This window comes from Protomyctophum parallelum (genome assembly GCF_964188405.1).
Source record: "Protomyctophum parallelum genome assembly, chromosome: 10".
NCBI classification, from domain to species: Eukaryota; Metazoa; Chordata; class Actinopteri; order Myctophiformes; family Myctophidae; genus Protomyctophum; species Protomyctophum parallelum.
In genome coordinates this window covers 9498399-9512624 of record NC_139704.1, presented here as the reverse complement: position 1 = coordinate 9512624, position 14226 = coordinate 9498399, and the positions used below count along the sequence as shown (strand labels likewise).

The 14226-nt window shown below is 43.1% G+C and overlaps 1 protein-coding gene across 1 annotated transcript in view; it reads right to left on the bottom strand.

Annotated features, from left to right (window-relative positions):
• The window catches only part of spred2b (sprouty related EVH1 domain containing 2b), a 39941-nt gene extending 26588 nt beyond the window's left edge, over nt 1–13353 (bottom strand). The window contains exon 1 of the mRNA XM_083775754.1: nt 12927–13353. Within this exon, the coding sequence (XP_083631880.1) occupies nt 12927–12952 (26 nt within the window). The 5' untranslated portion in view covers nt 12953–13353. The remainder of the gene's footprint in view (nt 1–12926) is intronic.
• Nucleotides 13354–14226: the final 873 nt, after the last annotated feature.

The following is a 14226-nucleotide window of genomic DNA, read 5'->3' as shown; positions in this document are numbered from 1 at the left end:
AACAGGATACACCACTGTTTGCATATTCCAGTGATGCCTGGCCTGTGTTTGGTAAAAGAAGGCAGCGGAGAACGATACGAGGGGAAGAGAGAGAGAGAGAGCAACAGAGGGAAAGATAACAGGGGAGGTGATGGATAGAGGCGGCAGGAAAGACGACAGAGTGAGAATGATAGAGAACTGGAGTGAATGAAGGCGTTGTTACATAATTAGCTTTAGCTTAGACAGCCTCAGCGATTTGATGCTCCCCACACACACACACACACACACACACACACACACACACACAGGTGGCAAGACTGGTTCACCAGCACCCACCCACACATTCACAAAACCGACTGACTGACATACAGTGAAAGACAGAACAGTCAAAACATACCCATCTGACTCCATAGTACAGATATACATAAATGCACGTACTTGAATCCCTTAAATTAACTGACTTAAAAAGGTCCATCGCATAAGAAGTCCCACTAAATTAAATTTACATTAAAGTCTGACTCTGACAGAAGTTAACTGAAGCACACACACACACACACACACACACACACACACACACACACACACACACACACACACACACACACACACACACACACACACACACCTCTAACAGAAATAACGCTAGATTCTGAGCTAAATAAGACCATGTGGTTTGAGAGATACATGATCCCGGCTATCAACTCCCTGAGATGAACTTGTCACATTCTGTGTCGTCTCGTGACCCATGTTTAAAACACAGTCTGTAGACGCAGCCCTGCAATCTGTGGTTGGAACACACAGACAGCCAGCCAGCCACAACCAGTGGCACTGTGCTACTTCTACATGCTAGGGTTCCCAAACTGTGGGTCGGGACCCATGTTTGGATCACAGACCTCATTTTGTAGATCACGAGTAAATATCCCCTTTTCTCATTGCTTACAAAAAAAAGGAGGGAAAAAAACATTCAAAAGTATTTCATAAATAAAATCTAGAAAACACACACACACACACACACACACACACACACACTTAATATCTTCACAAAGCTAACACGCCAAATAGCTAGCATCACAAGCAAGTAGACCTAACCCAGATGACCGGTCTGTATCATCTACACAGTATTTATCATTTATAACTCTGAAGGTGTTACAAAATAAATGCCAAATTGACACTTACAGGTTACATTGACCTGGTACTTAAGAGTAAGACACGCAAAATACAGCCCACAGAGTAAGTTAAATGAATAGGTTTTCACTGTGCAGTGTACATTACAACACTGCAATGGGTCTGTTATCAGGCTAGGAATCCAGTGCATCATGTGTAACAGATAAAAGGGCCAGTGAGGGCAGCCCAGCCATGTGTGATAAGAGCAGCCTCACTTCCTCTGATAAGGAGTGAATAGACCACACCCCAGGCCTGCTTGACAAACTCTGCTCCACACCCCTGCACAGGACATTAATCGCTTTCTGGGAAATATCACTTGTTTATCAGAAAGAAATACACAAATGTATGAATAAATAAATACAAAGTTGGCCAGCTAGAAGTCCTGGTGGTGCCATCAATAGGGCAGATATAAATACTGTCCATTAGTATGTATACTAGTGTCAATCATGGTAGCCTGTACAAAAGGACCTTACATGCTATGCTGTACAGTAAAAACCTAACTAATTTAACTCAGAGCAGAGGGTGTACAAATGTGATCAAATAGGCCAGTGGTTTTCAACCAGTGATCCTTGAGGGGGTTCCAGGTGGTCCCCAGCTAAATGATTGAAAGTTGGTAACCAAATGGACCCTTATAGATCTTTGACTCTTCACGTGTCCCTTTGGTTTCATTTCATGCTCCTAAGAGTTAAATTACACATTTAGAGAGAATGTAGAAGAATTGTTATTTTGAACAAAGTTCTCCTGTTATCTCCTATGGTACCACATCAATACAGCATGGAATTGTGGACAAAATCTTATCCAACGACAACAAAATATTTGTAGGTTTTGGGTCTGAGAGGCTAAATCTCATCAAATGCCAAATAAATAATGGGCCTTGATATGAGAAGTGAAATAGGCCCATAAGAGGTGAGCCCCTTTGGTTACACTGTACACTACACACTCTCAGAGTAACTAAAATGAACGCTGAGGATTACGGCATGTGCACAGGGACAGTGCAAGCAGCAAGACATACCAGTACTTAAAAGCAGTGGTTCCCAAACTTTGAACTTTGAACTTCAGGTCGAGACCCAAAAGAGAGCCGATTAGATGTTTGCCTGGGACCCAAACTGGTGAAAACAGCAGATCTAAAAGTGCACAACACGTTGCTTCGCGCCACCTTGCGAGCTATCGGCTATTTTCACTACTTATTGCTTTTATTTATGGAATTTCTTTTTTATGAGGGAAAAGGAAATGGGATTTATTTTTTACTTGTGTCATGACCCATAAAAATTGGTCTGTGACCCACAAATGGGCCCACTGTTTGGGAAACAGAATGGACCATATAGTAGCACTCTACAGAGTACATTGTAGAGGAGAGAGAGAGATGGAAAGATATACAGACGGGGTGTGAGAAGCAGATCATTAGTCAGCGGGGTGAGGGGAATTTATTCAGGACTATTGACACTCGAGGCCCCCCGAGGGAAAGTCTGATCGGCTATCCGTCAATCAGCTGTAGTTATTGGCAACGCTCACATGTCTAGGCTGCACACTGTGCGTGTCCCACAAAGGTCATAAACTCGCAGAATAGAGCTATAGCTAACATCCCATAGCTAACTGACCAATCATATTGTGAGTTTGGCTCACCCATCCCCCCCCCCCCCCCCCCCCATATGAGAAACCTACAGTTCAGTTGGCCTACAGCATTTGATATCAAAGATTCAGTGCCTTGAAGACTAATAACAGTGGGTACTCTCTTTGCAATCTTGATAGCAAATTACGAGGTCAGCTAAGTTTATGAATGAAACCACACAAATTGCAATATGGCGTTCAGTGGCAAAACCTAACTACCGGTATACAGGGAAAGTCTGGATGGCATCATCCTGGCATTGACTCGTTTGATTGATTTTACATACAGTCAAACACTCAGTCCAAAAGGGATAGCAGCACAAAAAAGGTCCTTACTCCTTACGGTCTTGTTTCCATTTAGGCCCTATGCAATAAATTCATAGCTGGTGGTGGACAGGTGTGGTGTCTCCTTTGGGTCAATCTTTATAAATACTTCACCTGCAAGTACAAAGCTGCTTCACAACAACAGTGTTAGGGAAACTAACTCTCGAACTCTTTCTCACTTGTTGTAAGTAATGTGGCAAGTAATGTGGCAATCTTCACCCATGCACAGCTGAACTGGGAATGAAGACGTCAGATTTCCGTGAAAATATGACGGACAGTACTTTTGTAGCTACGTGGGAAGTGATGCTTTAAATCCCACGACCTGTGAGCACACCAGCACGCTATTCAATTTTGTTGCAGACGATTTGGAAAACAGAGCAAGCAATACAGCCAAAAACATTTTACAAAAATGTCTGGGTATTGGACCGTCCAACTCTGAAATAAGGAAGTTTTTGTCTATTCAAGCCATTACAATCATGTATGTACATTATTCATAATATCCTGTTTTGCCTGCAATTAGACGTCTATAGCGCAATCATTAATATACTGTATCAGTCATCTAATGTAGGAACAGACACCATATGGAACTCCATAAAGGAGGGCAATGTGTGAATGACTATCCACTCTATTCCATTGCCTTGGCCAGATTATTTTTATCCAACAATATTATGGATTCCATGTGGGAAAGGGGCTCAAGAAATTCACTGACATACTGTCAGTTATTACATGCACAGATCATCAACACAGATTATCTACTATTATTCAACTTTTGATTTAATTGGTCTACTTTTGAGCAGACAACCCCTGTTCTAGACATTTTGGCCTGTAACATTAACTGTCATGCTCAAATCATCCCAATTTCCAAACACTGAATAATATGGGTGGCTAACAAACTCATATTGATATCAGAACATACATACATACAAAAAGGTGGCCATTGTGCCATTATGTTTTTAAATTTTGTATGACAATTAATCTGTGAAAATGAATTAGATTCTAGCAGATACAGATATTGAGCAAAAACCTAATAGCTTAGTTACTAAAGTGGTCCTAGCTGAGTAGATTGAACATCATTGGATAATCTGAATCAGACTAGTGCTGTATGCCATAGCAGGTAAATGTAGCTAGTAGCCCATTATGTCTGCTGAAACTATACAGAAGCTAGACAGCTAGGGAATCGGGATGAGGATCAGCATCTCCAAATCTGAGGCCATGGTTCTCACTTCTCAGCAGGAAACCGGTGGATTGTGCAGTCCAAGTAGGACTGCATCCCTTAGAGATAGGGTGAGAAGTTCCGTCACGCAAGAGAGACTCGGAGTAGAACCGCTGCTTCTTCGCCTGGAAAGGAGTCAGCTTAGATGGTTCGGGCATCTGGTTAGAATGCCTCTCGAGCATCTCCCTAGGAAGGTCCTCGCTGCACTTCCCACTGGAGGAGACCTCCGGGCAGACCAAGGATGAGATGGAGGGATTACATCGACTCACTCGCCTTGGAACGTCTCGGGATCCCCCAGGAGTAAGTTACTAATGTTGCTCTGGAGAGGGAAGTCTGGAGCTCTTTGGTGGAGCTGGTGCACCTGCGACTCGACTACGGATAAGCGGTTGAAGATGGATGGAAGCTAGATAACATTCACATAAACCTAATTTAACAATTCTATTTATGAGATTCACAATATTTAGCAGGACTGCTAAAGATTCTCCAAGTTGCTCTGTTCCAGTGTTGATTTCTTAGACTAAAACTAAGACTGAAATGTTCGTCGACTACCCTTTTTGAGTGGTGCAACCACTCCCTTACGGAGCTTGTGGGTGGCTGGCTGGGTGGGTCGCTGGCTGGGTATGAGCACGAAAACAGCATGGTTGTTTTTCACCACCTGTGCGCAACCACACACAAACACACACACAAACACACGCACGTACGTATTAACTGTATATATGATGCTTTCGGGTGTGCCACTACAGTGACAGTAGAGTACAGTAGAGGGACCGCCACACCGTAACTCTGTCATTTCTCAACCGCTTCGGACGTGGGGCGGCACGCCGGAACCGGCCCGGCCCCCTGGGCGCGTTCTTGGGGGTCTGGACTCACCCACCCCTGGGGACCCCCACATGGTAACGGTCATTTCTCTACCGTTTCGGACGCGGGGCCCTGGCACGGCACCGGCACCCTGGGTGCGTTCCTGTGGGTCGGCGGAAACCCCCCCACCGGGAACCCCCACACAGAGTTGCACCATTCACTTCACACGGGTGTGATTTTCACTGACGAAAACGAAATAAAAACGAAATATAAACTAAGATATGATGACTAAATACATTGACAATTTCATCAACCATTAAAAACTAGACCAAAATGTTAGGGGACTAGTGGAGAAGAGATTTTACGCTTGGTTGCATGTTTAAAATAGCCGATCTAGAAGCTCACAACGTTGTGAGCTTGTAGATCGGCTATTTTCAAGTGTAAAATCAGCCATTACGATACCATTATGGCCCTCCAAAATACATTTTAGTTGACTAAATCAACTGTAGATTTAGTCAACTAAAACTAGAACAACATTAAAACATTTGAGATGACAAAAATGACTAAAACTAAGTGGATTTTTTTTGTCCAAAGAATGACTAAAACTGAATAAAAAGTTGCTGTCAAAATCAACACTGCTCTGTTCCTTCCATCCTTCCAGTCTGCTGCTGTCTAACAAGGCTAAACATAAGTCTTTTTCCATAACCTCCCCATCTGGGAACTGGGAGATGTAACTGTATTCCAGGAGGAAGCCAGCTTCTCCCAAGGTGACTTTGCAGGCCCCTCCGTCGCTGTGGAAATATGACCCGGACTGAAACTAAGCTGATTGGTTATAAACCTCTTATAGGTGATGGAAAAGCTGTCAAAGTCCCGTCTGTAATGCACCAATATCCTCTTAGTCCGACACATTAGACGTATTACATCCAATCTAAGTAACGACTCGTTTTCCAACTGACATCAGGGTTTGGTGTAAAACGGTTGATCAAGCCACTATTTAGATAGGATGTTAATGGTTGCTCTCATTATGGCTTGCATGGCTGTCCAGCTCCAAGGCAGAATGTTTTGCCGTACTGTTCATGCTCAGCATATACTCATTTATAAACGGTTGCTGTTGGGAAGAAACCACCTAACTCCACTCAGAGGTTTTTGATTTTTTTTTTTATAAATCAATGCTATTGAACACCCTTACGTCTGTGTGTTTGTTTAAAAAAAATATTGAACCAATGGAAAGTAGTAAAAAGCGCTTCGGAGCACCTCTTAAATACATTGGACCCTCAAAATGTCTGCTAAAGCATCTAACTCCACCACCTCTCAGGCTCTCATGCAAGTAATTGACAATATATAAAGTCGCACGCATAAAGTGAGTGGCAAATCAAGTGGCAAAGTGAGTTTAACGCAATCAGGTAGACACCCTAGCTGATCTAGGCATTGGCGGGACGGCGCTGAAGTGGTTCTCCTCCTACCTCTCTGACTGGACCTACCAGGTTTCTTGGAAAGGTTTGCCATCATCCCCCCGTACCCTCCAAACTGGGGTCCCACAGGGATCTGTACTTGGTCCCCTCCTTTTCTCACTGTACACTAAATCCCTTGGCACTATCATCTCGGCTCACAATATATCCTATCACTGCTATGCCGATGACACACAACTGTTTCTATCCTCCCCCCCCCTCTGCCACCCAGGTGGAAGAGCGCATCCTTGCTGACATCTCACAGTGGATGTCTTCCAACCACCTCAAGCTGAACCCAGACAAGACTGAGCTTCTGTTCTTCCCAGCTAAGTCCTGCCCTATGCGGGAGCTAACTATATCCGTAGACAACGCCCTGGTAAAGTCTGTCCCAACAGCCTTCCCTTGGCGTTGTCCTGGACAGTTAGCTCTCGTTCAAAACACACATCACAGCTGTCACTCGATCCTGTAGGTTTACACTCTATAACATATGACGAATTAGTTCCTCACCCAGGAGTCAGCCCAGCTCCTAATCCAGACAACAGTCTTGTCAAAACTTGACTATTGTAACTCCCTCCTTACTGGCCTACCGGCATGTGCACTTAAGCCCCTCCAACTGATCCAAAATGCCGCAGCTCGCTTGTTCTTCAACCAGCCAAAATTCTCACACGTCTCCCCCCTTCTCCGCACCCTCCATTGGCTCCCGGTCGCTGCCCGCACAGAATACAAAACTCTGGTGCTGGCATTCAAAGCAACCAAAGGCATGGCTCCCCCATATCTTACAAGTATGATCGTACCCTCCAAACCCTCCCGCGCACTCAGATCAGCCAATGCAGGGAAGCTGGAAGTACCTTCACTAAAAACGCCGGGACAACGCTCCACACGTCCCAAACTCTTCTCCCTTCTGGCTCCAAAACTATGGAATGCACTTCCCATCACAACATCAGAACTGCAGCCTCACTCCCAATCTTCCGCCGTAGTCTGAAAACCCACCTCTTCAGACCCGTAGCACTAGCCCTTAGATAGCACTTTATGTAGACTTATATAGTATTTTAAATATAGCACTTTATGTAGACTTAGATAGTATTTTAAACAGACTTATAGCATGTTACGTAGACGGCACTAGAATTGCATTTTATGTAGTCATAGCACTTTATAGTACACATGTATAATATATAATATAGTATAGTATGTATAGTTTACATAGATACTCCACTGTTATGTTCTTAGCTTGCACATGTTTCATGATAACTACTTTTATATATGTGATGTATGTATGCCATGCTTTTTGTTACTGCTTAATGTAAATCACTCTGGATTAAGAGCGTCTGCTAAATGCCTAAATTGTAAATTATGTCATGCGCATACCCTATACCAACTTCGATGACATTTTGGAGTTAGGTAGCTTCTTCCCTACAGCAGAGATATTCCCATGTTCCCATATGTTTTCGTGTTTTTTTCATTCCTTTTATGGGCGAATTATAAAATCCTACCTGTATAAACATGACCTGATCCTTTTGTGTCTTGTTTTAAATACACAATTAGCACTTCATGTAACCTTGACCATGAAATGGCAGAAGTGAAGTTAGAGGAAGTTAAGTAATACCACAAGACTAACCACCATCACCAGTGGAACATACTGTCTGTAACTTTAATAAAACTCACTTTATTTTACAGTATTAATGGTGGGAAAACTCTTAAAAATAACACTAATAGTTATAGACAGTTAGCTCTACCCTTCACTACATCCCTGGCCTTAGACTTGAAGTTGTTATACAATGTCAACACATTAAGCGAGTAACATGGGCTGCAACTTATATGCTGTAAAAGAAGAAGAAACTATACACATGACGACATTTTACGATACTGCATAGATGCATTAATCCCTGTAGGAACTTCTTCTTTTAGATAGCCGTGCATATGATCAACCACAGAATAGCCTTTTCAGTAGGCAGATACAGGTCTTGAACGTGGCTCTTCCAGTTGCAGAGCATTCTCTCTACATGCTGTAGCTACAGACTGCCCATGCCACCTATAATAAGCCTACACAAACATCCGCTGCTTATGGGTCAAATGCTAATAATTTGTCTCAGCAGTTGTTAACCAGTGCCAGGCAAAGATTACCACATCAGGATGATTCCAATAATGTCAGGTAAGCCAAACTCACAGTAAAGCAAACTAACTGGCTTAACATGTTCCTTTGGTGGTCCAGACATTCTGACGATGATACTGCATCACTGTATTAATCTGTGTGGCCAAGCACAGCTATTCTGTACTTAAAATTGGAGAAACCAATTACACAAGCTGTTTGGATCAGGTCTAGATCTGACTACAGCTCAATGAAACATGTTAGTTTGAATTTGTGTTCTTGTCGGCAACTCTGCAAGCGATACAGATGAGATGGAATATAAATTAGGCATGACACATGCTGGTTTGTGTTACTTTGTACAACCTCTTCCACTACATTCATTCCCCAAAAATGAACTTAAACTCGAACTCACAACACTACATGCTTATCTCTTACCCTAAACATAACTCTAATTCTAACCACAGTCCACAGTCCCAAATTTAAGATTTAATCCAAAAGTAAACCCTTGGAAAGTGAGGATAATTTGCTTGTCCTCACTTTCCAGGATTTTCCTCATGAGGACAAATTCTAGAATAGAAAATGAGGGGAACACACACATACCATATTGAAGTGAATGAAAATGCAACAAAGCCATTATAATCTTGGTCATCCAAGTCAGCTGATACGCAAACTAGCGTAGTAGAAAACAGGCCAACAATCCGGCACTATTGTTTGGTCTCCAGATATAGCTGGCCGGATAACCCAGACCATTATGCAAAAGCTACAGATAGTGTTCAGGCAGCAATGATCTGCTCTGTAAAGACACAGGAAACTCTGTGAGCAAGGATCTGTTCCACATGATGGTGGAGGGACAGGGGAGCAGGGAATGAGAGAGAAATGAGGATAGACCAACGCAGATTGAAAAAGAAGGAGACTAGACTAGACAAGACTCCTTCACAGGCTTCACTGTTGGACAGAGAGTTGTGGGTGTGGGTTTAGTATGTGTACTGTGTATCATATATAAAAAACAAAGTGTATTGTGTTGTCCCAAACCAAAATGTATTATCTGTCTCTAGTTTGTTGCTGCACACCATGGCATTATAATATGCACTATATACCTAAGTACCAAAAACGTGTTTCATGGACAAGAATTGCAATTGATTGAATGTGGATTGATCTAGCTACATACAAAGTGACTATGCTGTGACTGTCCCAAATTCAAGGAAGGATTCTGTTCAGTCCGTGTCTGTGAGGGCATAAACACAAAAATAATTGATGCTATTATGAATAAGCTATATATATATACACTTTTATAGATGTATTTTTTTATAAATATAATACTAGGTTTCTATTCACCTATAGCATAATGTCTCCTGTGGCATCCACGTGGAATGTAGATAATCACCTACAGTGCTCCAGAATCTGTGGTTCCCTTTGATAAAGACTAAAACTATATTATTTGATTGGCTACTTATAGAGAGAAAAAAATCTAATGTATTGGCAGTGGGCATCCATAATTAATTAATTATGCCTTAATAGAGTTAAAAGAAAAATAAATGTCCATCAACAAACATCACCTGTCCTATTTAAGTTTGGCAATGTGTTCTATTTATCTATCAGGTTTAATCACTGAAAATATAACTTGTTGCCATTTGGCTGTGCCATGGAAAGATTGAAGCTCTTACATGTTCAAACTGGTGCTTAAAATTGAACTATAAAAACTATTAAAAAAAAACTTAATTTCATTGCAACAACATTGACACTGCCACAACATTGACATCAACAAGCCACAACTGATGTTGGAAAAAACGCCTAAACAATATCTCTATTGTTTTGATTGGTTTAGCATTTACGGGTTAAACATTAGTTAGCAGCATCATGAAACACCTGTTTGCATCATGGTACATCCATTCTTACAAGGACCTTAGGTTTTCCATGAAATACACCCAAAAACAAACTGGGTACTACTACCCACAAAATCAATGTTCTCAACTGGCCAGATCAATTTTCAAATCTGAATGCATTTATGATGTCAGACTAATGTATTTCCTATGTGTTGCCACATTTTACACCATGAAAGCAGGAATCCTTTGGTAGTCATTAAATAGATGAAGACAATGTTGATACATTTGTTTTACTTGAACTCTATTCAAAAGGAATAATTAGGTGGTAATCATTTGCCACCTCTAGTTTTGAGAAAATAAACTACTTGTTTGAAGGTTTTCTCTGGGCAGTTGTATGAGAATAAAATGACCAGTATATGGTTTTCATATTTTGCAGCATATCTAGCTCAGAACCTGTGTATATTTCATACAGCACCAGTTTGCTTCTTTACCAAGTGTGCCACCAAATCTGGAGGGCACTGTACAATGTACATTCTGGCTATCAAATCCTGCTCGCCTAGAGGCTCCTGAAAGAACAGAATAGACCTGGCGAGGAAATGAATAACTCCTCGTTGCTGCGTGTGCCAGTTTGAATGCTTTTTTTGTTGAGCATCGGATTATGTTTCGTTGCCTCAGTGACCTTAGCTGAATGTTACTGGGTATCTCCTGGCCGATAGAAACGGTGCACATGCTGACCCTGCAGCACCACAGGAGATCAATACATCCCCCCCAGCTTGTGGCTTTGGTGTGCGTGTCCCTATAATCACATTTAGCAGTGATGGTAAACTGACACATCACGCCTGCTTGGCTACATTGAACAGGTGAGCTATTCACTATGTACTAACCTCCACATAGGCTACCTGACACAATCAGTGACAGGCTATTTCTAGATTCACACACACACACACACACACACACACACACACACACACACACACACACACACACACACACACACACACACACACACACACACACACACACACACCCCTTTAGAATCTAGATCCATTACGACTGTAGAGCTGATGAGCGCTCATTGACACTTTCCTTCCGGTTATGAACCAATATGTGCCCTCGTGTCAAGGTAGCGCTAGTCCGGCGGGCATGAATGGGACGAGCTGAAGGTTACAGCTTTTATGAATGAGCACAGCGTCACGCGACCGCAGCGCAAACATCCCCTCCCCTCCCCGTGGCCTTCGCCCTTCCGCTCCACGGCAGGCTGGGATCCTGCAAGGCAAGCCAGGCATACTTCAACCTAAACCTACCCGTATCGAGCACAGAGCCGAGGCCTGGTAGCCGAGAGAGAGGGACACACAAACATGCACTGCACACCGGCCGGGCGCGGTCTTGTGTATCGCTGCATGTTTCTACCGAATTTAGCTCCTCGAGTCTAGACGGCACAGAATGTAACCAGCGGGGTCCATTTGGTTACATCTGTACCCCATCAGAGCTACAAATTGGTTACACGGGCATGTTTACTCTTACTGTGCAATATAATGGAACAACCGTTTGGAACGAACGGTTCCTCATTATGGTCCGTCTCACTTCACAGCATATAAAATGCATCACGACGTTATAACAGTGTGGTCCCGATGTTTCGGGGACAACACAAAACAGTGCTAAAAGTAGACCGGGTTGTTAATCCAAACGGAAGAGATCGTTTTCTTTTTTATTAATATTTGTTTGTGCATGCCAAGTCGTCGTTTACAATGTGTATATATATTATTTTTTATGAATGGAGAGCGGTAGAGGTTATGCAAATGAGAGCGATTCAGAAAGAGATGGCGGATGGGGGCATATCGGATCTCTCATATCCTGTGAGACTTCCCCTTCGGTTTGGAAGCAAACACACAGATGGTGGCCTAATAATAAAGCGAACATGGTCTGTAAACGCAAGTTCATTTTGTTTATTTATTTTAAATAGAAGAAAAAAATACGTTTGCCACGAAGCGCTCTCGAAGGACAGCCGTTGGAAGGAGGTAACACAAATCTACGAGGTTTTAAGTTTGAAACTTGGGAACAGTGTTTAACAAGGCCCCTGGTTCTCCTCGCTTCAAATCCTTTTAGAAAAATGTTTCCGATCCACCCACGCTTCAGCCCCGTCCCCCCTCCCTCCCCCCTCTTCGCTTCTCAAGAATAGTCTCTACAACAAGGTGGGGGCCCTAAAATCCCTTCTCTCCAGTCCACACTGTCAATGCATTGCTTCGTAGCATCAAACACCCCCGATCGAATCCACAACAAAAAACCCATGCATGTGTAATAAAGAATAACACGCATTTGATTGCGGTGCGTTGTGAATATTTACACTCTGCACACACATTTCCCATTTTCCAGCCAAGTCGACTAATTATTCCCAACTTCCAGCAGCAACATAGGTACTAGAGAGTGTGTGTGTGTGTGTGTGTGGGGGGGGGGGGGCACATCTTGGGAGTCTTTTGATTACTTACTCGTTTGGGTGTGTTTCTTCTATCATTTTCTTGTTTCACGTCCTCGAGTAATATGCCACGGCGGTTGCATACTTTTTGCTCGTCATTGTTTCACCGCGGCTCCACAGTATGTCTCACATTCCGCCTCATATCCTCTGGTCTTTGTGCGATGAGAGAGAGGCAGCTCTTTGCCTTCGACTGTCTGCGCTCCTCTCTCTCTCCCTCTCTCTCTCCTTTTCTTCCCGAGAGCCGCCAACCAGTTGCTTCTCCTCGATCACGAATACGCTCCCGGTTTGAGTATTTCCATAGCTTCGAATCACACAATTAAACCAGTACGATATCCCCTCGTTTTTTATGTCCCCGGGCGCATGTTTTTCAGCTCGAGCGGATTCCGTTGTGCTTTAATGTGCGGTGCTGTTACCGAGGGGTGGCCCCGCTGAGCCCCATCTCTCGCTACTCCATGTTGGATGGTAGAGTCGAAATCCCATGGCCCGGAGGCACGTTAGGTCACATTGTGATTGGCCAGCTCGTTGTCAGGCAACCCCACCGACTATCGACAGATTGTCAGTATAGAAAACTGACACTGTCAGAGCATTATATTATTGCGCATATGTATTATTATGCTGTGTGGGCAACACCTATAATTTAAATTGTAGCATTTTAACTGTCTGAGAGGTATTAACAGCTGTGATTGGTCAGCTAACAGTACACTAACGTTACGTATAGCCACATTATATTAGAGTAAAGTAGAGTAACACGCACCCTTAAATAGTTTTTAGCGTAAAAAAAAGTAGTGTGAAAACTCGTAGACTGGCTTTGAAACCAGTGGGGTTACCTCACAACCAACTAAACCAATCAAAGCATGATCGTCCTGACAGGCTATGGGATGTAGACTCAACCATGTTGGATTGCCTACATGCAGGCGAGCAGCTCCTCCACGGAGCGGGGCGGGAGAGAGGGGGGGGGGGTCAGGGCGGAAGCGATGACGTAGGTCTCGTAACACATTTGGTTGAGTGGGCCACAATGGTTACAGAGGGCCAATGAGAGCTGCCCTGGATTCCACAAGTCAGTCAAAGTCCGGACATGCCTCTCGTGCTGCCTGTCAATGTCCCAATTGATTACATCCGTTTTGCTGAATAGAAAAGATGGCAAGATCAATACAACAGTAGGTGTGCTGTGATTGCGAACTTGAAAAGGAAAGCCATTATAATAATCTATATAGGCAAATAATAGGCTGTGTAATAAATGTTTAATCGGGCAACATGGCCTAGTTATTGATCAGCCCACCATTTGTCCCCTTCTCTTGACAAAACTTAAAAAC